The sequence below is a fragment of the Amblyomma americanum genome, chromosome 1 (assembly GCF_052857255.1).
Source record: "Amblyomma americanum isolate KBUSLIRL-KWMA chromosome 1, ASM5285725v1, whole genome shotgun sequence".
In the NCBI taxonomy this organism is placed as follows: Eukaryota; Metazoa; Arthropoda; class Arachnida; order Ixodida; family Ixodidae; genus Amblyomma; species Amblyomma americanum.
The window spans coordinates 431,536,167-431,563,545 of NC_135497.1; the positions used below are offsets into that span (position 1 = coordinate 431,536,167).

The 27,379-nt window shown below is 48.0% G+C and overlaps 1 protein-coding gene across 1 annotated transcript in view; it reads right to left on the minus strand.

The window, feature by feature from the left end:
• The window catches only part of LOC144103898 (serine/threonine-protein kinase PLK1-like), a 38,370-nt gene extending 11,738 nt beyond the window's left edge, over positions 1-26,632 (minus strand). Inside the window, exons 1-7 of the mRNA XM_077636610.1 lie at positions 26,472-26,632; positions 25,716-25,823; positions 19,640-19,953; positions 18,514-18,713; positions 11,917-12,036; positions 7,466-7,775; positions 3,356-3,602 (exon numbers count right to left, since the gene is read on the minus strand). Of these exons, the coding sequence (XP_077492736.1) occupies positions 3,356-3,602; positions 7,466-7,775; positions 11,917-12,036; positions 18,514-18,713; positions 19,640-19,953; positions 25,716-25,823; positions 26,472-26,585 (1,413 nt within the window). The 5' untranslated portion in view covers positions 26,586-26,632. The remainder of the gene's footprint in view (positions 1-3,355; positions 3,603-7,465; positions 7,776-11,916; positions 12,037-18,513; positions 18,714-19,639; positions 19,954-25,715; positions 25,824-26,471) is intronic.
• Between the last annotated feature and the right edge of the window lie 747 nt (positions 26,633-27,379).

Below are 27,379 nucleotides of genomic sequence, written 5' to 3' on the forward strand. Positions count from 1 at the left end.
ACACTCGCGACAGCCGCTATATATACAACACCCACACGACCACGTTGCTATGACGTGGTATCACACAGTCTTACGACACCCCCATCGGATGTAATCACGTAGCTTCACATCACCCCATCGTATGCTCTTAAAGGGGCCATGACAGCCTATTTTCACGCATATCCTGCTTATCGCGTTTAATTCTCAACATGTTAAATCAAAATTCCCTCAAGTTTCAGTTGATTCTGTGCGGTAAATATTTTTAAAACGAATATTTTCCGTTTCTTCTGCGAACTGTTTGCTGGTATGGCAACCTCTGATCACTGACGTCACCAGGGCATACCCGCCCCGCGTCGTCCGCTGCGCGCTGTTGAGGTGCTTGCGTGCACACCGTAGACGGCGGTCTTTCGAAAAGTTCTTTTTTTAGCTTATAGAAATAAAATGCATTTTCAGCGTTTTCTTTTCGGAAGCCTACAGCTCAGTACGCGAGCTGAGTAATCCTTAAGAAACCGGACTTGCTCGTGGCACCCCTTTTCTGATTGTTGAAGAAACAGAAATCGATGGACTCCTGCTTTATTATTCACGCTCAGAAACATTTTTATGTTATGAGTGTGGTCTCTTTTGGGGAGCCAAGTGCTCCCGTACGTGAAAAGCGGCACGTGCCGTGCATACCTTCGTTGATGTGCGCCGTGAAAAGCCGCGGCGCATGGCTACCAATTTCATGTCCGCTATTGATCGGCTCGATAATTAAACTCACAATATCAAAGGTGGCCCTAGAGTAACATTGAGGCACGAAAGGAGCAGAGAAAAGTCCCGAATAAGACGACTTCCCCGCTGCATGTGTGCATTTGTAAGTGCAACGTATATTCCCTTCGGCTCGTATAACCCTTTTGCAGGAACCAAGCCGCTTGTAAAACTCTGTACGACTCGAATGCTTTTACTTCCCGCACAGATAAATAGTCGCCGCCGTCTAAATGAGTACTTGAAAGTAATAGTATATTATTTAGCGTTTACTGTGCGTGCGCATTGTGACCTAGGAATGCGACATCACGACAAATGCAGCCCTGCGCTGGGGTTGTTTACATGGGTGTGCGCGAATAGTGCTGCTCGTTTGCTTGGCATAAAGCGCAAGGTGGGCTTTCTTTATTCTAAATATTACGTAGTATTGCTCACAAATTGTAGTTTTACTCATTTACACACTATGACAACACTACAATAAGCGCTGCTGATGCTATATCGCCTGCTTGGGAAACGATTCGCGTAGGACCGGCGCTTCCCGCTTAATTGTATATGCTTCCTCTTATGTCATCAATATTTGATTTTAAATAGTTTTAGCTAAAAATACGTTCGGAAATTACTTGAATTAATGAAAACAACAAGATTTGTTGTCCACAGTCGACGCCGACAGCTGCTGCCGGCTGCCTTCAGCACATGCTGTGAAGATAAGGTCACATACCGACACTTCCCCGTTACTGTACTCGCGCTCTGCGATGTAGGCAGCCGTCGCTTTGAAGGCATTGTAGCCAAAACTACGCTCTACATCTATTTTCAGGCGCTAAAACTAGCGAATTCACGCTATGCAATCGCCGAAAACGCACACATGAATCCTGCGTACTGGTTACGCCTCGTCATGAAAGGGGCCGGCGGTCCACCGTCGACCGATATTCAAGAATATGGCAAGAGTTCCCCGCTGGTTAGTAACAAAGTGTGAAGATATGGAATGCAGCCGCTCGTTTCGCTTTTTTCGATACCGATAAGGTACAGAAGCTCAGTTTTTCGGGCCGTCTATATACCGGGCGTGAAGCTTTCGCTCGGCCGCACAAGCCCAGGCGACGGCGGCGAGCGACGAGCGGCACCCTCGTGAGGAGTTTTCTGCCCGTATCGCTCAATTGCCTCGGCGATCGGTTCTATGCGCAGACACCGAATGAAAGCACATCTTCGCTGGTGCACACACATCCCGTATGTCGCCGTGGCTAGCATGATCAGGTCCAATAAGTTTTAAATCTCTTATGCTAATAGAATGTCTTACCAACTAGTCCCCCACACCACTCTGACAGTTCCCACTAAGTTCACTCTTTACACTACTGCCATACGGGGTCGTTGGTCGTGCTGGCATCGGTCTAGCTTGACAGACCAGTGCGTCAGCGATGACATTTGCATACAGACCAGCCAACCGACCGTCGATCGCCGTCGCTTCGGCCTAGTGTAACTGAAACCTACCTATACCGAAGAGTAACTGCGTTCTGTTATTAACGCTTTTGCGGCACCAGTTACTCATATATAGGGGACGACTGCTACTTCGATCGCCCGCGGGAGTACAGAGGACAAGAGACCTTGCTGCGCACATTGCAGCAACGAGAGCAGACGACGTTGCTCCGTGTACGCCCTAGTGACGTCACGAGAGCATTCAATATGGCGGTCGCTGCTGGTAGGAGGAGTTTCCCGTTCTCAATTTCGATCTCATTTTTTTTTGTAATATACAGCGCTTCCAGGGCAGCCAAATTTCGGAAACTGAATCATAAGCTCTTGTATTAGCTACTGAAGAACAAAACTGCAATATGCAGAACGACCATGTCATAGGCCGTTTAAGGTCAAAGGTCAACCCAAAAGACACCCAATGTCAAAGGCTAAAGGTCAACTAAAGGCCATGGATCAAGGGTTCGACACCATAACTGCACCACGTGGTCATACACGGCTATCCTTGGCTTGGGCTGATTGTAGTTCAAGGTAGCTGTGCTGCCTACCCGAAGACTGCTTTAACTAACGTAGTGAAGCTTTTCGCTTCAGAAAAGTCTCAGAAAGCGTGCTGTACAACTGTATGATCACATGCCTAGTTCGACGGACTAACGAAGCTGGTCTGCACTCGCTCTTGTCGGAAACTTTCATAGGCGAGAGGAGACTTTCACGGTCGACGGCTGGGAATTGAGGTCTTCTATCGACGCAAAACTTTTGGAGTGCAGTCCCGTTCCACTCAGTGTTATGATTTACCAGCAGTCGTAAGAGGGACCTTTCGGGAACCTCAACAACGGAGGGAGCGCTGCGAAAAATAGTGGCCAAGACCCCATCGCAATAGACCCGAATTGTGCTCGTTACATCTAGCTAGGGCTCCACTATGCCATGGCACTCATCTGACAAGAGGCTTCCAGCGGCAATGAAAAGCTTAACTGCATCCAGCCTTTGGATTCCTGCTCGCCCTGACTACGTCTTGTGCTGTTCAAACGGGCCGTTTCGCTTTACATTGCGTTTGGTGGGACACAACGAGAGTTATGTGCCAACTATTTGAACGCCTTGCATGAAGACAGCAGCTTGAGCAAACAGAGTGAACAATGATTATGAATGAAACAAAGCACTTCAAAAGGAATGCCCCCAGGCCTACCTGCACTGTGCCGTTGGTCAGGTAGAATGAGATGGCCGAACGCGTGCGAAGCCACGTGCCCAAGCAGGGCAACCTGACCAGGTTGTCGCATTCCTGAAGGCAAGCAGCCTCCCCCGTGGCCAGCAAGTTCTCTTTCATGTAGCTCCAGAAGTGCTTGAGCAAGGTGATTTTCTTGTGCAGTGGGGGCGGGTATTTCTCCAGTGTGTGGTAGTGCTCCAGCCCCTTTTCGTCCACGTATGTCACGCTCCTGATAAAAGGGGTGTGAATGTGCTGAGTGCATATACTGCAACACGGTGGAAGTTTTGTTGGAACTAAGCTTCTTTACTGGTGTCACAGTTGGGGAACTTAAAGTCTTCCCAGCAAAACGACAAAGTGTTCACCCAAGAAAAATACTTCAGAAATACAAGCAGAGCTTGTCGCGATACTTAGTTCAGCAGTCAGCAGATATTTATAATCATGTAGCAGGCCGCACAGAGTTTAAAAGTAAGTTGCTATCTCTGGTAACGTTCATTGGATTTGTAGAGGAAACATTTCATTTATGAAGACATATTAAGTTGACACAAAGTGCACATTGCAAGTTCCGCTGGACTTGTATATTGGATGCCACAGCCAACTGCAGTACAATGCAAAGAGTAAGCTTTACACTGTTTATCGTTGAGATGAAGCATGATTAGCTGAAAGACTACACGACGTCGTGCGCTGTTACCGCCGGCATGCGTCTATGCTATAGTAAGCACCGGTAGCACTAACATGAAAGGGAAGATGCATAATGAGCATTCAACCAATTATTACTCTAACCTTTTCAGGCACGCATTATGTTCTACTATAAAGGAAAATATGTGACCATACTTCGAGCCCCATACTTCAGAAAAATTACAACAACGGCTGAAAAACTGCAGAAATTCAAGCGTGCCACATGCTTCAACGCTCACGGAATATAAGCCTTATTCTTGAAAGAAACATTTATCCACAATTGGTCACTTTCATTATCATCCGAAACTGTAACCTAACAAAATAAAATCAATACAATGACCTTGAATAAAAAATTAGAGGATGCTTAAGCCTCGCCTTTTAGACTGGAACGCGACAGCGTGTTGCAGCACTGCCAGGGAGTCCACGGATCGCCATGGAACATTCAGCGCAACGCCTTGCCCGTTAGGCAAAACGTTCTGCTACGCACGGTGAAACGGACGCGCGGAGTAGAAGCGCTGCCAGGCGCCTTGGCGAAACGCGCGGGACTGAAGCTGCAGTCGTAGTTCGTCGGCACATCATTCTCGACAAACTCGATGCCACAAACGCCACCATAGCTTCCGCGCCGAACGAACTGGCAGCAAGTCACAAGCTTCGTGGTGAACGCGCTTTGGATGTGCGCTGCGTTGTTCGGCGCTCACCGCGTGTGCCCTGCGTGCCCGCACCGCCCCACTGCGCCCGAACGAAATGAGCGGGAGGCGCTGCCGTCGCGCGCTATCTATTGGGGCAGTAGCGTACATTGCGAGGAGAAGGAGGAGAGAGAGAAGGGATTTTTCGCTCACGGCCAACGCCGCCGTCGAAACCGGCTTTTCTGCGACATGGAGCCCTTAAAACTTGAGTTTGTGCGAAAAGAGATGCCCCACGCGAACACGGAAACCGGAGCGCCCAATTAAACACATGTGTGCCCTATGGAGGGAGGTTGTCTACCAAATTTCATTCTCATGTGGAAGGCACTGCATAAGCCGAACCAAGATGCTTAAAGCGCCCATGTTGGCTTCTTCTTGTGGCTACGTGGGGGGAATATGCTCGTTTTCTGCCACCCATATAGCGGGGGCACAGGTTGGAGCGGGGATGGGGAGAGGGGATGTGGGGAGGGGGATGTCCGCTTGCATCGCGCGCTGGTGGTCCGTGGTGAGGAAGGCAGGTCCGCGCAGCAGCAGCAGCAGCAGCCACAACTGGGGAGGGGAGGGTGAACGGCACGCGCTGGGAGTGGCGCGCGCGCGTCGGGGGCTTGCAGGAGGCAAGCAGCCCATGACCCAGGACCGGCCGAAAGGCTGGGCGGAGGTGGGTGAGGACTGCAGCTCAACCGGGGTTGGCTGCAGGAGGCCACCACGTGGCGGCCGGTGAGGACCGTGGGGTAAACTGCTACCGGGTAGCAGCGCGGCGGGGTGCGCTGAAGAAAACCGCTGTTTCCGGCGGCGCGCAGGAGCTGTGGTTACAGCTGAGGCGTCAGCGGGCTGGCGCACAAGGACCGGCGGCCGTGTCCAGGATCACGGGATGCGGGCCTGGTCGTACCGCCGGGGGCTGCGTCAGGACAGCAGCAGGGGGAAAACGCTGGATACCGCCATGGAAGACGGCGCGTCGGGGCCCCGTACGCACCAGTGCGCGCGTAGAGGGCGGAGGGCAGCAGGGAAGCCGCGCTCACGTCCAGGGCAGCATAGCAGGCGTCAAGTTGGCGAACAAGCCGCCGCCAACGTCATCAGGTGCGCCGGCTGCTGGGAGGTTTACAGGAAATATGGGCCGTCGCCGCTGCAGCTGACGACGACGGCCCGAAGAGGCTCTCCCGGCGGGCGAGGGTTACCCGGCCGCCGAAGCGGCCGCCGGGCAAGTAGGCCTACGAGGAGTAGGGCGACGGGCCCCTACGCGGGCGACTGGTCGGCGGGGCGGCCTAGTAGCTCCTTCGGAGGTGCGCCGGACGGCGCTGGGCGCGCACGGTGCTCCTTGCGATCGTCCAAAGGGCGGGCAGGAGGGTGCGCCGGGCGCGGCTGAGGCGAGACGTCGTCGTCGAAGGGAACGAACACGTCTCGAGAAGGAAGGCAGGAGACATCCACACTCCTCGATGGTCCCGATACTGATACTGCCATGTTGGCTCAAGTGTAACTTTCCCTCTAGTTAATAGTAAGAAACTCAATGCGTTACTGGGATGCCCCTTCCGTCTATGGCGCGCCCCGCGCGCAGACGACTTTGGCGTGAACGTAGTGTGGAAAAGACATAGCATCCATTAAAAAAACCTCTCACAGTGTTTAAAGGAATATAGCCACCCAACTTGTGGGTGCGTGTTTTGTTGTTTGTAATAACGTGTAAGGTAATATAATACATATATTACAACCAGGTATTCTGCTAAGACCACTAAATTTATTATTTGATTTTTTGTAGCGATAGCTACATTACGGTAGCATTTCGAGCCTTCAGTCTTCAGAATCTGCTACTAGGAGAGGTGCCACTGTCAACTGGAAGGTTCTCAGCTGTCTCTTTAGTGGTTAGCCACGCGATTGCAGCTTCTTATTGGTCACACTGGCAGCATTCTTACTCTCACAATGTTTTCGCAAGTTTTCAGTGCCTGCAAGTTATCAATGCAGCTTGTCAGCTAGGCAATGTGCACTCTTAGTAGCGGTCAACCAACCACTCATTTGTGATAAGGTATGGTATTTTCGGCTTAACGTCCCAAAGCGACATGGACAATGAGGGGCGCCGTAGTGAAGGGCTCCGGAAATTTGGAGTGAAGGGCTCCGGAAACTTGGACCACCTGGGGTTCTTTAACGTCACTGACATCGCACAGAACACGGGCCTCTAGAATTTCATCCCCATCGAAATTCGACAACCGCGACCGGGATCGAACCCGCGTCTTTCAGGTCAGCAGCCGAGTGTCATAGCCACTGAGCCACCGCGGTGGCTAGGCCGGATCAAATGTGCGAATACCCTTCATGTGTTCATTAAATCCTGCTCATGCATAAATTAAACGCTGCGAGAATGAACCTGTGTGCAGCGAGTAACTACCCTGCATTATAGCACCATTGCGGAAGATGCCCTGGAAAGGTATGGCTCCTTTCCAGTCATTTTTACCGCACCCTTGGGACGAGCCAACAAAAGGGGATTAAAAGCTAATGGAACAACCCGAATCAGTCCTACGATATCCACTTCTCACTAGAAAAAAACGTGACAGATAAGACCGAACATGGAGGAAACACTTTCTACGCGGCATTGTACTTGTTGAACGCCGATGTAGTCACGGTGAGATGTTGAGTCACTTTTATGCTCATCATTTGCGACTAGCTTTCAATAACTTAACACGGACCATCTCTGCTTACTTGAAGGCGGCATCGCAAGGAAGTTTTGAGGAGAGGCCATAGAGGAACTCACACGCAGTTGTTGAGGCGCATAATGCGGGTGTTGTCATTGAAGAGTACGCCAATGCTCTCGTCACAGAGCTCGTAGCCGATTCCATACTTGTCGGTGTAGTCCACCCACTTGCTTATCCAGAAGACGGGTACCGACGCCGGGTCCTCCGTCTCATCGGGACTCTCGAAGTGACGCTGAGGAGGACGGATGCTGCACAGGTGGTTCAGGAGGCTCTGCAGCTCTTTAAGGTGCGCCTCTCGCTGACTCCCTCTCGGCGCAAGGTTTGGTGATACAGCTGGCAGAGCTGACGCTGCTGCTGCCACCGGGCAGGCTGCAGTACAGCGTGAAAGAGAAGTAGCAGACTTGTACAGAAACTTATCGGAACTAAAAATTATTAGAATAGCAGTAGCATGGTGCCTGTTGCTAAATCGAGAGACTAACGAAAGCCGCCCAAAGTTCACCAAAAGCCAGCTGCGTCTGCAGCCGTCACTGCGTGCAGGTCTACAGCGACAGCTGTCGAAGGCCCTGTCTCAGGGGTGTAGTAGTCTGTAGCGGGAGAATGGTCACAGCGCGGAGGAAGAGGGCATAGCGGAGCGGAGAAATGCGCAACGGGAGGTTGGCTGCAACGGTAACCAACCGGAGATTGGTATGGTTGGGAAGGAAAGGGCGTAGCGAGAGCGGAGGAATGCGCAGCCAGACGTGGTTTTCGTGGCAGTAATCCTCCTCGCACCGGTGAAGGAGGAGGTTGTGGCGAGAGCAGAGGGATGCGTAACTGGAAGTGGGTTACCGGAGAAGGATGCAGAGGAGGGTTAGCGTGGAAGGAGGAAAGTATATAGCACGCTCTGTCTGTGGCGGCTGCTGCGAAAGTAACTGTCCGTGGAGAGCGGCGGACAGCACGAGAGGGCTAATCGAATAATAAGTATGAGTGGAAAACTAAAAACAGTGCAATAAATCTTTCTCAGTATATCGTGAAATGAGAACACCTCAACAGCTGTCGCTGAATCTCGCGTTACATAGAGGTTTGATTTGGTTTATCGAATTTATTGTCCCAGAGCGACTCAGGCTATGAGGGGCGCCGTAGTGAAGGGCCCCGAAAATTTCGACCACCTGGGATTCTTTAACGTGCACTGACATCACCAGTACACGGGCTTCTAGCATTTCGCCTCGATAGAAATGCGACTGGGATCCCAAGTAGGCAACTGGTCGCAATTGGAGATTTGTAGCCGGTCGTTAGAAATAGCCGTATCAGTTTTTAGAATTTCGAAAACGCGATTTTTCTCGGTGCTATGGCTGGACAAAATTTGGCTAAATCGTGCCAAAATACATCCGCCTTCGAAAAGCATGCAAGCAAAGCAACCTTTCTAGTTCACGTAACTAGTCAAAAAAGCCAAATTTTGTCGATCCCCAGCGCCAAAGGTTATATAGTTTTCTCAATTCTAAAAACTGACATGGCTATTACTAACGACCGGCTACAAATCTGATTGCAACTAGACCGCCCAACTAACATTTAAAAAGTTTAAAAATTAGTGAACCAGCTTACTAAACACTATTAACCGGTTTCTTGATGCCCGCTAACACTGGTAATACTGTGCTGAAAAGCCATATTTATACCTAAAAAAACCAATTTTTGAGGATTACTTAATCTTCCCTGAAACATCCCGTGTATGTACGGTCCCCAGCAGAACTTCGCTTGCGACATCCGGCATTACATTTAGGGAAGGTGCCCTAGCAACACGGAACGGGCCGAAACAATAGAAACCCTATTGGTTTCTCTGTCGAGTACAGCGATACGCGTTCTAGATCGTTGTGTTACTGCGCGAGTTGCCTGAAAATTATGGATTGAAAAGTTGTCATCTGCCGGAGAAATTTGAACTGAATTGTTTTCCACTTCTGTAACATTAATACTCCATGCACTTTATGAGATGTGCACTTACACTAAACTACACTCATGGTTCAGCTGTTTATGAAAATGCAGCACACGTAGATTTTTTGAGGCAGCGCGAAGAAAATTAGCTGCGGTTAAACTGTTACATCGAATGGCCTAGAAATAGCTGGTCTTGCTTCTATGATATGACTGTTTCATACCTCTTGGCTTGACTTGGTGTTTGCGGCTGGTGACATGGGTCAAATTTGGAGATTACCGTCGTGATGTTCATAGTCAAATTATCCTGGGTATCGATTTAGGTCCAAATTGAATGAATAATTTTGGGGGTGGGTGGACCAAATTTGGTGAATGACCCGGGTCAAATTTGGAGGTCATTGAGAATAGCCTGGACATCGGTTTTGTCCAAATCGGTGGTCAAATTTTGGAAGTGTGGTGGGCCAAATTTGGGGGTGGGATGGGACACATTATACCTGACTTAAGGTTGTTGAAACTGCTAAGTCAGAAGGTCACTTCAATGAAAAACAGGCGCAGGAACAATAGCGTTTTGCACTGAGTAGAGCTGTCGCACTAAAAGCGTCTGCGGGAATCCTAAGGTAATCACAAATAGTAGAGAGTTTTAATTTCACGTACGTAGAGGGTTCACGTACGCAAACGTGAGAAGTCTACGTAGCCTGCACGCAGGCCGTTTGAAACCCTTGTAGTTACACGTACGCGACGCACGCCGCGCGTTACTCTTAGCGCCATATACTAAGAAACACAGACACTGATTGTAGCCTAAATCATCCAAGACAAGTCTTTAAGCCAAGCCATTCGGTCTGTCCTCGTTAGCCACCTTATTCTCGCGTTTGGCGGTTTGGCTATATAGTTTGACGTGTTGGGGCTCTCTCAGTTCGAGATCTCGCGAGGCCGTTGCTATGACGACGACCAACGCCACTTCGTCAGGCTTAAGAGCTGAAAAATCGCCCTTCTATCTGAAAAACAATAGCTATTTGTCGCTTGAAACCTTATGCGAGAGTAACAATGGGCAAATCGAAGGTGAATACAACAGTTTAGAACACGATATCGCGTCGAGGGTCTAGCGACGAAGCTGTTATCGCTGTGAAGCGGCGGGCAGGGCGCCGCCATGTTTGTCAACGCTACGTACGCAGGCAACGCAAAGACCGCAACGTAAAAATTCGAATCTCACGTACGTACATGAGACTCGCGCATACCCTTTGCGTTCTGCGCATGCGCACTGGTCATCCGTAAGAGCTCTGCGTACGTGAAGCCTCTACGTACGTGAAACAAACTCTAGTAAGACATGCAGGCCGAGTGGGGATGCGGAACAACTAGCTTTGCACAAAAATTTGCTGGATTTAAACTGGTAATTAGATATCGTAGTGACATTACGGGGCCCACTTCAGCATGTGTGGAACCTCGCAGGCTGAATACACTACGGACTGTCCAAGTTGGCTTCGGTAAATAAGGCACCAGGCTTTTTCGCGAATCGGCCCTCAGGTAAGTCAGATTGCATACGCTGCTGTCTCGTTGGGTTCTGTACAGGCTGCGGCTCCTTCTCCAGAGGGTTCCTTATCGCAGTAACCATGGTCTCTTCAAGAGAAGCGTGCAGTTCGGGCCTTAATCACTACATCAAGAAACTGACGGCATCCGCTTATAAAGTGATGCGCGCGGTTATTGGTACAATTCACATGACGCACGTGATGCTTGTGTTTGCGAAAACACCGCGCTGAATTTGAGCTGCCGATTCACAGCACTCTGAACTGTCACGCATTGTGATATTGCATGCCCATGTCGCGGCGACCACTGACGTCAGCAACTGTGTGCCCCCATATGAACCCTAACGGTTCTGTTCCGCCAAGGGAGAAGACAGAAGAAAAGAAACGCAGGCAATGCTTGAGTTGCCTACCCTGTTGACAATTGGGGCGGCCATTAAAGGAAACGCAATGGTAAAGGAGGAACAATTAAGTTCTTAATTTGTGTAGAGTGTGTCGACAGCCACAGACTACGGTCTTGCTCTCAAACCTGTGGATTTACTTAAAGAACGCCTTGGTGGCGTTTTCCTGGTGCCACATTGTGAGCTCGAAATCTCAAATACAGATTACGCGTAGTGGGAGGAATCATCCAGCTGAGCGCTGTTATGCGGCTGCACGGTCAATGTAATACATTTCGTCCTGTTCCGGCATTGTGTGCAGCTTTTCTTTGCAGCCACTCACGGCGCTCAGGTGAATGCTAATGAGTAATTGGTTTGGTTTCTGGAGTAATTACCCAAAGCGACTCAGGGGATAACATAGTGATGAATTTCGGGTAATTCCAACCACCTGGTGTTCGTTAATATGCACTGAGAAAGCACAGTTCACGGGCCTTTAGCATTTCGTCTCCATCGAAATGCGACCACCGCGGCAGAAATCAAACTTGCCACTTTCTGGTCGGCAGCCGAGCACCATAACCTCTGAGCCAGCACGTCGGCTGCCAATGAGTAATTAGTCTTGATTTAAACCTACATCAGTCTGGAGACTTCTTCAGGTGTAACAATCAAAATGGAGCGGACTAGGTCACAGGCAACAGCTGATATTATGGGCCAACTTACCATTGCCTTCATTACGCTCAAGGAGAACACTGCGTCCACCGACAGAAAAACTGGCATTTAGCGTATCAAAACGAGGCTCTGTCACCAGACAAGACGTAGGCAGAAGCGAAGGCAGCGGTCCTGGAAAGAGCAAACAACAGTTAAGGTCAGAGGAATGAGAAGCGGCATGCACCAGCAGTTATGAACACCAGTGCTCTCGATGGAGGTATCGGGCACCGAAGGAGATTCACCCAGTGCGCTGTGCAGATAAGACGTTGACATCGAACACTGCAGTTGGGAAGTTATGAAAGCGTAAGAAATGTAAGAAAACGAGATCTAGTGAAGGCATTGCAGTTGCCATGACAAAGTTGAATTTTCTCCACGGGCTGTATACCGAATAGCACCGCCCCAAGCTTTAAGAAACCGTAAAGTGGCCACTCTACATCCCCCCCCCCCCCCCCCCCGTTGCCCCTATCCTTCAGGCCATTATGACCAGTTCCATTGCGAGCCGCTCATAGGATCACTTCGATTCAGAACGGGGAATACGAAGACAACGACCTTTGGCTCGCCGCAACTAGGCCGAATGCCGAAACAATATAACATGACGCGGAAATGCGTCGAAAAATCCAAATACTATTACGGCAGCTGTGCCGTCCACATTTGTGGTCAGGCATGGACCGCACGAGTGAGTGGATAAACCGCAAGATCGGAAAGTACACAAATATGATGTTCATATTCATTATGCAGGAGCCTTTCAAGTGCTTAGTACGTAACCTCTCACGAACACAATCCAGCACCGCAGAGTACGACTTGACTTCACTTGACTTGTGAACAATTTGAACGCAAGGTTTTAGTAGTTTATTTGAAATATCTTATAGGCCGTGGGGCATTTTGTAAGGGGAGCGTCAAATTTCCAACAGCGCTAGGAACAGAATAAGTGTACAGAATAAAAAAAAATACGCTTTAAAAATACTTGAACACATGGATACAGTGCAGGGGAGTGTACCAAACGCCGGGGAAATAACGCACCATCATCATCAGCCTGACTACACCCACGGCAGGGCAAAGGCCTCTAGCATGTCTCTCCAATTAACCCTGGCCTTTGCCAGCTGCATCCCACCTTTGCTTGCAAAATTCTTAATCTCATCCGCCCACCTAACCTTCTGCCGCCCTCTGCTGCGTTTACATTCTCTTGGAATCCACTCCGTTACCCTTAAAGACCAGCGGTTACCTCGCCTTCGCATTAAAAGCTCTGCCCATTTCTTCCTCTTAATTTCAACTAGGATGTCATTTACCCGCGTTAAATTCCGATACTTCCTTCCTGTCTCAGTCAAGTTAAAGATATATAATGCCATTTTTTTGTCTCATTTAAACTACTGTTTTTTTGGTGTGGGGCACTACAACAGAAACAAATATGCATAAATTTACATGCTGCAAAACAAAGCTCCGTCAGGTAGTTACACGCAGTGACCGAACGCTCCGCGAGTTCTACCTTGAACGATTAATAACTGGACGCCCCACTCCAGTTGTAACCTACACAGTGCTGTGCGCGTGTGTGATTTAATTCCTCTTAAATGAACTAATCACGCGCACAACCTGGACACATTACTTATTGTGTAAATAGTTTGTACATATTACTTCTCCCCTGTCCTCTATTCCTGTCCCCTCACCTCTTTCATTTCATTTCTCCATTCTGCCTGCTGTCCTTTATTTCCGCTGCCCCAGCTCAGGTGCTTCAGTATCGATGGCAGATGCCGGGGCTAGCAAAAATCTTTTCCTTCCTTTTTACTATTATTTTTAATAAAACCACTACCACCACCACCAAACAAAGCTGTCCGTTACATTGCCAATGTTGATTACCACGCCCCTACCGATCACTTATTTTCACACTACCGGATTATACCAGTTCATAGCTTGTACCAATATCGCTTAGCAACCAGATACAAAAAATCTCTACAATATAATAATCGAGGGTTTCTAGACATGACTTGTCTCACTCAAACTGTACCGGCTTATACCCTGCGCAATACCGAAAAATGGTTTATTCCTTTTTCCCGGCTCCTCCTTTGTAAGAAAGGAATAAACTTCAACTTCAACGTTACAATATGCCGCAATTATTAAACCAATTACAGTCGATGAATGCCGATATTTTAAAAAGCAGCTTGCGAGAAATTAGAGCCGCCTTTACATAAGCAATAAAACGCTAATTCAGAGTGTATATATATATATATATATATATATATATATATATATATATATATATATATATATATATATATATATATATATATAGTGGAAGAGCAGTCGGGGTTGCTCAACAGGCGAGTGAAAACTTGCCTCAGACGGTTTCAAGCCCCGAAATTCGGCTTATAACCCTGATGAAGAACGGTCCACCGTCTGAAACCGTTGGTGAATAAACCTAGATTATCGAAGCAATTGTAACCTTTTCATTGTGTATATATATATATATATATATATATATATATATATATATATATATATATATATATATATATATATATATTAGAAATTAAATAAAAAATAGAAAACATTCCCCATTCCCCTATGCACCTTGGTTTCGGTCATTGTTGGCTTCCTTAATATGTTTGTCAAACGAGCCCCTCAGTTCATTTGCCTTGTCTGCTAATAGCTTAACGGGGGTCTTGGTTCTGGCAGTCTTGATGTCATAGGTAGCATAAGAGGGCTCTCGCTCAGTATCCGCCCTCGCCGTTAGATGACGATCTACGTCACACTTGCGGTATTACAGGACGTGCTACGTCCACCGCTACGGACGAGGGTGGCGCTCGTGAACACTCTCAAGCTTCCCTTACACGCAAAACATAAATACCCACGAGAGCAGCAGATTGGACAGCCGTCGCCGTAGATCAGTTGGTAAGAGCACCGGACGCGATATTCGGAGGTCGTGGGTTCGGATCCCACCGGCGCCATGGTTGTTTTTTCTGCTGGTTTATAAGTAATTTTATTTAAACCAATTGATTGGCATTAGAAATTAAATAAAAAATAGAAAACATTCCCATAAGCACCTTGGTTTCGGTGATTGTTATTATTGGCTTCCTTAATATGTTTGTCAAACGAGCCCCTCAGTTCATTTGCCTTGTCTGCTGTATATATATATATATATATATATATATATATATATATATATATATATATATATATATATATATATATATATACATACATACATACATACATACATACATACATACATACATACATACATACATACATACATACATACATACATACACGGCGCATCGTCCAGACAGCGCGGAAGCGGTGCTCTGTTGTAGCCATAGAACTGACTCTGGATCACGGCTGCTTGCAGACAGAAAGAACATTTTCGCATGCTCGTCCGGAGTTCCCGGGTTCGAACCCGACCGCGGCGGCTGCGTTTTGATGGAGGAAAAACGCTAAGGCGCCCGTGTGCTGTGCGATGTCAGTGCACGTTAAAGATCCCGAGGTGGTCGAAATTATTCCGGAGCCCTCCACTACGGCACCTATTTCTTCCTTTCTTCTTTCACTCCCTCCTTTATCCCTTCCCTCGCGGCGCGGTTCAGGTGTCCAACAATATATGAGACAGATACTGCGCCATTTCCTTTCCACAAAAACCAATTATTATTATTATTATTATGCTCGTGCACTCCCCACAGAGATGTGAAAGGAGAGTGGCAACCTAAATCCTGCGGCTTTTGTCACTTACTGGTCTGATCCGCCGTGTGGACTCTGTGGCTACGCCACTCGGCGGCTGAGTCCCAATTTTAAGGCCGTGGTGGCTGCATTTCGGTGGAGGGGCAAAACGACGTTTCGGTGCGCGCTTCCGTGGCCGAGATGAAACAGGAGCCGTTCACTACGGCGTCCCTAATAACCCACAGCATCCCTTTGGCGCGTAAAACGTGTCTGTTTATATGCCACGCATGCAGCTAAGGCTATCACGCATCAAACACGACGTTTATAACTTTTCTTTATTTGTCTAAACTTTCCCACATCTACAGTTTGTTTAAGATATTTGCTATAATTAAAAACCCCAAAACACGTGACGAATCAACAATATTTTGTATGTATATCTGTGTGTGTAAAAAGTTTTGTCTATAGTGTTGGCCTATCTTCCGATGTTTGCAATATTTTACATAGTACTCATACTTCCTGCTGTATGTCATGTAAAGGGGGTCCGGGGTCCCTCAAGTGACCTGCGATCACTTTTTACCCGGACCTACCCACATATGTGATGTAAACAAAATAAACTTGAAACCCACTCTGCCCGCTTCCGTCTCTTAACGTTACACCTATAATTATTTTTCTATGGCTCGCTGCTTTGTCCTTAATTTAAGCTGAACCCTTTCCCTTAGCCTCCACGTTTCTTCCCCGTAGGTGAGTACCGGTAACATACAGCTGGTGTACACTTTTCTCTTGAAGGATATTGGTAACCTGCCATTCATGATCTGAGAGAACCTGCCATCTGTGGTCCACCCCATTCTTATCCTAGTTATTTCCCTCATGATCCGGATGAGCTATCACTACATGCCCTAAGTAGACGTATTCCTTTACCACTTCCAGCACCTTGCTACTAATTGTGAACTGCTGTTTCCTTCCTAGACTGTTGAACATTAATTTGGTTTTATGGATGTTAATTTTTAGACCCACCGTTCTGCTCTGCCTGTCTAACTCATTGATGATGATTTGCAGTTGATCTCCTGAGTGACTCAGCAAGGCAACGTCATCAGCGAATTGCAGATTATTTTGGGTGTTCTCCGTTTACACTTATTCCCAACTGTTCCCAATTCAGGCCTCAGAGTACCTCCTGTAAACAGGCGGTGAATAGCACTGGTGAGATCGTGCTTCCTTGCCTGACGCCCTTCATTATTGAAATTTTGTTGCGGACTTTACGGAGGACTATGGTAGCTGTGCAATTACTATAGACATCTTCCAGTATTTTGACATAAGGCTCTTCTACACCCTGATTCCGCAATGCCTGTAACTACTGAGGTTTCCGCTGAATCAAACGCTTTCTCGTAATCAATGAAGGCTATATAGAGGGGCGGTCATATTCTGCGTATTTTTCTATCTCCTGATTGATAGTGTGAATATGACCTGCAGTGGAATATCCTTTACGAAAGCCTGTCTGATCATTTGGTTGATTAGTCTAAGGTTGCCACGACTCCATTAGCCATTACCTTAGTAAATACCTTGTAGGCAACGGACAGTAAGCTGATCGGCCTAGTTTTTCCAGTCTTTGGCTTGTCCTTTTTTATGAATTAAGATAATGTTTGCGTTCTTCCAAGCTTCTGGTACGGTGAGGTGATAAGGTTGGCTAGTTTTTCTAGCACTCTTTCCCCTCCATCCGTCAACAGATCTGCTGTTACCTGATCCTCACCAGCTTCTTTATTCTTTCCATTGGTACTTCCTCTTTCGTTACTGGCGGGATGACGCATTGCAATGCTCTACTATCTCTATCATTAACGCTCTAATTACATTGGGTACGGTATAGATTTGGGTAGAACGCTTCGACTACTTCTTATCCATATTGCTAATGACGTTGCGCTCCTTGCCTCTTAACGCATACATCTGGTTTTTACCTATGCCTTGTTTCTCTTCTCCGCTTTTAGGCTACCCCCGTTCTTCAGAAAAAAAACGCAATACGGGTTAAAGTACAGCAATATGACAAAAACGCGTGGATCGCGTAATTAGCGGTGCACATGCAAACAAATCCTAATATAGCACAATTCACGATATGGTTAGGCAACCAGTACAAACTATAAAAAAGAAAATTAAAAGCACAAAGGTAAGCATAAATAAAGCATCGAAATGGAACTTAACAGCTGCAGCAAAGCGAAAACGATGCGATCAAAGGGATGTTAAGTGACGGCTACAGGAAAACGTGTGACGAGTTTGTGATGAAATGAATCTAGATGAGACAAGCGATATTGTCTAGGAGGTCATTCCATGAAACGATGGCTCGTGGAAATGCAGACGAATTGAAAGCTAATGTACCACCATTGGATCCCTGTTGAATTGAAGTGATATTGCAGTATTTTACACGTGCGAGACGGAACATGGAGGTGAAGCGAACATGATCTATCGAAGGGAACACGTGAAATAGCGTTGAGCGAGCTATGTAACGGCGTGCGGCTATAGATTGTAGTGAAACACGAGTTTTTTACATGTGACAGTTGAATGGCAGTTATTCACATGCTTGGTTTGTTATTCACTTCCAATGCAAGTCATAAGGAACACCTTTCGCAAAGTGAATGGATGAAGTGCAAGATCAGCAAGTGCACAAATCGTATGTTCATATTCGTTACGAGGAGTCTTTAGATTGCTTAGCGCGGGACGATTCCCATGAGCACAGAACCCAACACGGCAGAGAGTACGACTTGACTCTTGAGTTGTGCCCATTACGAACGCAAAGTTCCAGCAGTTGATACTTGGAAAAAATGCACATAACGAGGAACGCCATCCGCAAATTTTAGTGGCATGATTACACAATAATAGGGGAGACTTCAATGTTTTATTACAGTGACATGAGCTACTGTGTAGATATTTAATACACAACACCTAAAAAACTAAATATATCCCCCCCCCCAAAAAAAATCTTACCGTAGGTCATGAAGTCGTCCTGCAAGATGTCCTCAATGCTCGGTCTGTTTTCTGGCTCTGCCTGAAGCATCTTCTGGATGAGGGCACTTGCCGTTGAGCTCAGCGTAGACGGCATATGGAACACGTTTTTTTGTATACGGGCGTACGTTTCCCTTAACGTGGAGCTCTCAAACGGAGGATACCCCACGAGCAACGTGAATCTGCGCCAAAGAGGCACACTGATCAGCCGTGGCACTATGCCCTATTCGTAATGACAACAGATGTTGCTTTACAAAAGCGCCCACATCTCAAAGGGGCCAGCAGAGCAGTGAATGCAAGAAAAAAAAAGCAGAACGGAAGTAGTACTGCTGCAAAACGCAGATTGAAATTCGGAACTCAAGGAGTGACGGTCTAAGAGACGGTAATATCTATGCCAACCTTCCCAAGCACGATATGCTTCCTCGGAAATTTAAAGGTTCACGCAAAAATTTAACGGGCCGCGAAAAGTCTTCCTTTACGAGATTCTCAGATTCTATGGCTAAATAAAAGGACCTTATTAGAATCTATCCGAAAATTTGTGCTTATGGAACAAACTGGCGCCATATGCTCATCTTTCTCCTGATCTGCTCACACACTGAAAAACGAAATATCTGTTCGCAGTTGTCTACCTCAGCTATCTTGTTCTGAGAAGACTCCTTCCTCAAGCAGCTTACATGCTGAATAGCCGCTGCTACTGTTCTGTCCATTCCCAAGCACACCATTGGTTTGCACTACTTTATTTACAGCATTAATGCGTTGCATGACCCAGCTACACAGTGGTTTAGATATAGGGGACGCTTTCGTGAAGGCCAGGTGGTGATTTACCCAACATGAACATTTCTTGCATGGCGCATATCTCTTGAAATGCGTCCTTCACGGCACGTTATTGACAGCATAACTACTCGGAAGATAAAGAAGACAGGTACGGCAGCTACTGCATTGGGTGCACAGTACTAGTGCTGGTAAAACGCTAATGTCTCGAACTTGTGCCTCTAGGCATTAGTGCTACTGGTGAGCAATAGCAGTAATTTTCCCCCTCGCATATTACCCACCCCGCGTTCCTTATTGGCCGAATGCTTGGTAACCTGTGGTGGCGTGTAACACTCACAGGATACAGCCGATCGACCAGACGTCCACCTCAAAGCTGTGCCCCTTCTTGGCCAAGATCTCGGGAGCAATGTAGTTGGGGGTTCCACACATGGTCTTCCTGCGTTCATCCACGTGACCAAGCCGAGTGGCAAGGCCAAAGTCGCCCACTTTAAGCTCCATACTTTCGTTGAGCAGCAAATTTCCCAGCTTCAGGTCCCGGTGGATGACCCGCTGCTGCACCATGTAGCGGCAGGCAAGCAGCAGTTGGTGCAGAAAGTAGCGCGCCTCGGCCTCGGTGAGGGTCTTGCGGCGCCGATGCATCTCCATCAAAGACTGGAAAACAGATACGGGGAGATCGTTAAACCTAAGCTCACGATAACGTCCATAAATTTTATGGTTTATGAGGAATTTAACGACCCGAAACGGATCAGGCTATGAGGGACGCCGTTTTGAAGGGCTATGGAAATTTTGACCACCTGGGGTTCTTTAACGTGCACTGACATCGCACAGCACACGGGCCTCTAGCATTTCGCCTCGATCGAAATGCGACGCCGTGGCCGGGATCATAACATCCATAAATAAATGCTTTCGAAAAAGCCTGGAGAAAGCACCAAGCCCATTATCGAAATCCAGATGCCAGACTTACACCGCCACATGAAGCGAACGGGGCAGGCCTTTAACGCTGTTCGATTGATGCAAACATCGAACCGGGAAGATTCTGTGCGAACAGAAGAAAGTGGCGGGCAGTTGAGTCATATGCGTTACGTCGCCTTTAAGAACCAGTGTATCTCATGAGTAATAACCACTGGAACGTGACAGTATTCCTGAAGCGATGCTGCGTATAGGCAGGTCTTTAAGGAGGAGAGGTGGGGAAGGGAGGGTCACAATTGGAAGGGGAGAAACAAGGCAGGACTAAAGTTAAAGGCGCACGGAAACCTACTTGCTGCAGGCTTCGGTACACAATCGGAAGTATACGATGCGTGGCTAACTTATTATACAAGGCCGTTGAAATTTTAAAATGCAGAGGTAATACGTGACAACTAACGAAAATTGCATACATCGTAACAGTTAAGCCCACTCACATTCTTGAGTACTTGAGAAAAGGCCACTTGAAGCAACTGACGGGTAAATGTTGGCTGGAAGGTGACAATAAGGGCACTATTTATCTTAAAGAACGTACGCTCAACGCCCAGAGGACTGCTTGGAATTTACTGCAGCAGCGTAAGTCTGAGCAGCTATTCGAATAATCTAAGCAAGACTATGGATAAAGTGGAGACGCACGAACAGTGCACATACTCGTCGGGTGCAGAGCTCCATTATTATGTAGACGTTCTTATCATCCTCGAAGTAGCCCCTGAAGCCTACAATGTGCTTGTGGCTAAGGCTCCTGTGTATTTCAATCTCTTGAGCCATCTGCATGTAGCACAAACGAAGTATGAGAACAGTACTGGACGATACAGAAACGCTAAACACAGTCACGAAAGCGACGGCAGGTATTCTGTGTTTATTTTGAAAGCATTGCACTGCAGTTGAGAAGGCATCGCTGCAATATACGGCTCTGTCCAATCGCAAATGTAAGTACAGGCGCGGACAGAAGTAAACGTAGCGCACCGCACTAGAAGGATGGATGGAAGGATGGAAGGTAGGAGCGTCCCCTTTGAAACGGGGCAGTGGTTGTTGCCACTATGCTCTGTTTTTTTCCTTTATTTTTGTTTACTCTGCTGTAAGTTGTTAATACAATTCGCCATTTCCTTTAAAAAACGTCTTCCTACACTTTAAAACTTATGTCACCTCTCTGCTTTTGTGCCACCAATCCTCCAATCGCTTTTTGCTAATTTCCACCGCAGATTTATTTACATGACTATTGTTATCTCTAAACCCTAAGGCCTCAGGAAGAGTGACTGTGCCTGCATCGACATCGGGATGGATACCATCCCATCCCATCCCATCCGAAAACCATACCATCCCGAGAAAGAACTGCATGTCAGCGCCGCCTAGCCGGACCAGACGAAAGCTCGACACCCCAACCACGTGTTCAGGCCCCCTACCGGCGCGACCTTCTCAATGCTCAGCTTGCCTCGCATTCGGCCGGCGTCAGGGCCGTGCTGATAATGATCATAATCAGATCGTCGATCTTTTTGTAGCCAGTGAGCATTTCTGAATACCACCGACCGCATGCTTGATAAGGCAGATTGCGCGGGGATGGCTCTACAATTAAGCCGCTTCGTGTGAGACTGCTGGAGGCGCGTTTACGCCGCAAATAAGCCGCGTGTTTCGAACTTTTGCCGCCGCTGGGACTCTTCTGCGTCTCGCTTGCAACCAAACGCGCTCAAAACACTCGACGGACTGCCGCAGTTTTGGGTAATTTTCTACAGCTATCTCTGATGATTCGCCTTGTCCCTGCCAGGTGCCGAAGCAGCACCAGTGCATGCACCCTGCCTGGCTCCCGCGAAGCACACTGTCCCCACACTGGAACCTGCTCTTATCTCCACCGAGACAGAGCGCTGCGTATCGCGCTGTCACATGCTGAGCAGAACTGAGGAAATAACCTTGCGTCCAACTACGGATCTTAGGATGACTACAAGCACCCGTAGCCTCACCCACGTGAATGCCCCGGCAGCGGTGCGTAACTGCTGCGTGCCGCGCGAGCAAAATTCGTCATATAAGTACCCCTGTGCGCCCACCAATCAGAAAGAACCACGATAGACACCGTCCAGCGATCCTAACTCTTCTGTGCGAGCTGTATTACTTCATTGCTACAGGTTACATAGATATCGGTCTGTTTGACAATATAGGCGTCGAAACTCAGCAGCAGCATCCAGCGCCCATGGAAGCGCTCAATATAACCTTGCGATGCTGGGTCGCGCTGCAAAAAGCGTCAAGAGCGGCGGTTTCGTCTTATTGTATGCTGACCTCCAAGCCCAGGTTCCAGTGCACGAGCAATATGCTGCAGGACAGACACACAGGGCGCATGCTTTGCCTCTGCATCGGTTCCTCGTAGGAGCAAGCAGAAAATCAACGATATCTGAATTAGAAGTCCCCGAGACTGTAGCGGTATATCGAGTGTTTTGAATATATTTGGTCGATAGCGAGACGGAAATGAATCCCAGAGGCAATTAAAGTCCGAAGGACGCGCGCTATTTGAGATGGAAACGCGCCTACAGCTGCCTCACATGAAACGGCATAATGCTATGCCCCCGCGGGAGCTGCGGCATTAGGGAATCGGTCTGCGCGTTCCGGAATGCCCGCTCGCTAAGAAGGGCGCAATCATCCGACCATAATCATCAGCGCGACCCTGACGCAGGCTGAGTGCGAGGCAAGCGGAGGAATGAGAGGGTTGCGCCGGTAGGGGGCCAGCACATGCGCGTGGCGATTTCGAGCTTTCGTCTGGTCCGGCTAGGCGGCGCTGACACGCAGTTCTTTCTAGGGTGCCTCGATGCCCGCGCTGAAAAGCGGCGCTGGCGCAGTATCTGTCTCATATATCTTTGGACACCTGAACCGCGCCGTAAGGGAAGGGATAAAGGAGGGAGTGAAAGAAGAAAGGAAGAATAGGTGCCGTAGTGGAGGGCTCCGGAATAATTTCGACCACCTGGGGATCTTTAACGTGCACTGACATCGCACAGCACACGGGCGCCTTAGCGTTTTTTTTATGGAGGAAAAACGCTAAGGCGCCCGTGTGCTGTGCGATGTCAGTGCACGTTAAAGATCCCCAGGTGGTCGAAATTATTCCGGAGCCCTCCACTACGGCACCTATTCTTCCTTTCTTCTTTCACTCCCTCCTTTATCCCTTCCCTTACGGCGCGGTTCAGGTGTCCAAAGATATATGAGACAGATACTGCGCCATTTCCTTTCCCCCCAAAACCAATTATCTATTTATCGAGGCACCCTAGTTCTTTCTAGCGTTCCTGTATATGCTCCCGCAGGGAGCAGAGCTGCGCGAAGGTCCGCCATTTTGTTCCAAGCTGTGCGGGAAAGCAGCTCCTCGAGCGCACAGGCGCTGGGATTATGTCGGGGCTGGCGTTGTAGAGCAGTTCGCTTTTTTTTTGAAAAGCTTACAAACGGCGCTCGATTGCGGGCATCCTTTTTTCCTTTTACTGTCTCAGTGCTCAGGGATCGATGCTAAGCCCATCATACTTCGTTGAAAAAAACGTCGAAAAATAATGTAATTTTCCGAAAATTTCATACAGCATGACAGAAAGATCGCGGAATGACAGCGATAGCTCGCAGTACGGACAATAATGGCGCAGAAATGCTTGGAAATGAAAAACATGCGTGAGTTGTGCGATTAAGAGAAGTGCGGTAATGCATCTCCCTGCAGAACCACATTGAAATACATTATTCTATAGGGTTGCGACCGCCGATGTGGTACGAAGCTTGTGAAACCACGCTGCATACGATGTGAATGCGGGCAGTCTAAAGCTATGCATTTTGCACGCAAGTAAATCTAACCCACCAAAGGCACAGATATCGTAAACTCGCGCGCTTATCTTTCACAAAATATACGTATCATTTGTCGCTCTGACTTCAAGCCCTCTATTGCATTTTTCCTATGCCATGGTCATCTTTTCAAGCCAAACACATCACGTGCCGTACTTCTTTAATATCCAAAAGTTAGATAAGCCTGCCTTAAGTCACTGCAGCTGAATTGTGGTATACGAATTTCCAAGGATCTCGAAAAGTGATCTCTTTCTGGTGCTGTTATTTAGTTGCTCGTTTTTACCTAAACACTGTTGCGTTTTCTCTTGACCTACTTGAATTATATGTACCTTCACTGCATTCTGAAATATCTTTGTTTTGGACTGCTTTATGCTTTTACTCAAGGAAAAAATAATTGTCTGAATACCAAATTTTGCTTTTTCAAGTATTTCATGCTATTTTTGTTCCCCTCTCCTCCAGTGTTAACATCCTTGTGAGTGGTACCTTAGGGGTATTCTTAACAAATAAAATAGTTAAAAATTCTAGACAAAGCTTGTTCTCATGCTGAGAGACTGGCCTCCCACTTCTGCGTAGTAAACTGGGACTAGAACAAAATTTCACATACAGTTTGCTTGTAAAACATTTTTTTTCACAAAAGAAATCATTTCTGCAAAATGTTGGTGGTGGCAGCAGAATAAGCAGACGGGCTGGTAGCGGCTGCACATGAGAAATGCTCTGTCACGTGCAGCCAGGTTAGGAACAGAACCTTTGTTCACATTTCCATTTGGAACTTGTAGCTTTGCAGGAAAAATGAAGATAATTTGTTGATGGCAAACATGAGTCGCCGCATAGAGTTTGAGCGTGCCTGTTGAAGAATTTATAATTTATATTGAACTGTAATTTTCGTCAGACTAGGCACATAGGCAAATGATAGTTGCAACGCCGGAGGGAGGTATGAGACAATAGAGGTTATGTGGCTAAGTGAGTCATGCAAATACGGTAAAGTAGTGCTGTTTATTCTCTTATCTCGCATATCCAAGTTCCTTTCGGAGATGCTTTCACGCGTCCCATACGCAAAAGCCAGCGCAATCGCTGACGTACGACTGACCGTCCGGACGGCACTGCGTAAAAAGCTTTTCCGCTTTCTGTACGGTTCTTGCAGCTTGGAGCACTGCACCCCGTCATAGTTGGAGGCTGCTGTCACTGCACACTACCAAAATATATACAACTGGAGCGCACAGAAAAGGCCGGAACACATCGCACCGGACGCGACCGATCACGATGGCAGCCGAGAGGGTACTGGGGCTGGCGAGGAACCGGCGTTGCGCCTGGAAAGTCGGCTCTTCCACTTTAAAATGGAACAAACGCCGTCTGCGGAATCACGTGACGGCCGCTTGGCGAATGGTGTCAAGAGCGGCGCGAGGAAAACAGTCGCGCAACTCTGCTCCCTGCGGGAGCATATACAGGAACACTAGTTCTTTCTAATGCGGCGCACTCCGTTTACTTCTGTCCACGCCTGTACGCAAATGACATTGGCCTGCTTAGTTCTGGGAGGAATATTCTTTCACAACCCACCATAACCTTTACAGAAACCATGTGCGGAATTCATACAAAATAAAAAGGAATACTTGATCACCTGATCAACGTGTGAATGAACATGAACCCCACCGAGTACTCACCTTTTCCTTGTGGTTGGTCTTTGCGAGGAGAGTCTTGGCGACGACCTTGCCTGCGAAAACCGTGTTTGTCTCTTTGTCCACGAGTTCATAACATTTTGCAAATGCGCCCTGAAAAGTAAGTGTTTTCCAGTTATTGCAAAGGCAATCCCAAGTGCTCTTAATCAGGCATAACACCCCCTCCCCCTCTTTCTTTTTTATGTTAATGACGGCGTAGCGTGCACTTGAACCATATGCAAGCGAGAACGGCGCGACGCACGGAAGCGCCAACGCGTGCGTTGCCGAGATCAATCAGGGTCGCTATTTGGGAGCCATTTCGGGCCCGCGGCGAACATTCGACGGCGCCAAAGCTAGGAAGAACCGTAGCGGCCTGTTGACACGTCAGAGGCGGTTAAAAGGAATTTCTCGAGGCACAACTGAAAACGAGCGTCACCGCAGGACTGCATCTGCTAGTTGGAGAAAGCAGCACAGTAGTGGTGTGACATGCAATAACATTGCGACGTTGAAAGGCAGACGGCAGTGTATGGGCATGCAAAGAGCAAGAAATGGGCAGGAGATTAACCGAAATGAAAGCAACACGAGGGTAAACGGAAGGGTGGTGGGGCAGCACAGACCGAAGCGCACCAACAGCAGGGTGCTCAGCGCAGCGTTGGGTACTTCTATTCTGGGTCCCGCGCTTCGGCCGAAGAACATCACTGCGGGGTGGGGTCTTGAACCGCGCTTAGCGATGTATCGCCCGCTAGTAACTCAAATGCTCACCTTGCCGAGGAATTTGCCGAGGATATACTTTCTATTGGCTTTCCTGTCAATGATAAAGTTCAGAACGTTCTTGCTTGCGGTGGCAGCAGACCCAGCGGGGAAGGCAGAAGACATCACGCTCGAGCAAGCCTTTGCTCGCCGTCTAAACCCGTAAACGCATCAAATTTTCAGCGCACGAGCGACCGAGCTTGACAGCCCGCCTGCGACCACCACTGATAGTTTTATGACGAGAAAGCGTTGCTGATAAAAGGGAAAGGCACAACTTTTTGTGCAGCTTCAGTGTTGCGTGCGCAAAAAGGTGATTCCGTTCACCGATAAGGCAATATACCCTGCCACGTGGCTGCTACTCGGCGCAGGTAGTAATTACATTCACTGCGTCACTGTGCGCCGCCAGTGAATTCTTCGTGCTTATCGCGGCTTACCTCTGAGCTTTGCAGTATTTCCCGCCATAGCGTTTGCTTCGGCTTTGTTTATCGCATGAATTGGGCGCGTCGCAGTACTGGCAAGCACGCAACAGAAATCATGCCCATTAATGATGTCGTATTCAAACGGTGATCCTGAGCAGTTCTTTGAATCCGCGGAAGAAATGTCTAGCGAGTCTAGGCACCATATCATTGCGGTGCAATAAGAACTCACGATTTGAATCTAAATCGCCCTTTTAAGCACGTTCTTCTGTTTCTTGGAGCAAGAAAGCTTGCTCCAGATCACCGACTGAAATACGCCACAAAATTGACGCTCGATATTTAAAGTAGGGATCCTCATTAACAGTTATACCGAGCGGCGGGCCATGGCTGCGCGAGAGTAGCTCGCGTAAAAGCTCTTTTTGAGAGCTGGAACATCTGCGCTTAAAATCAGCGCCGCTAAAAACCACGAAAGAAACTACCCGAGGCGCGCGCACACGTGACACA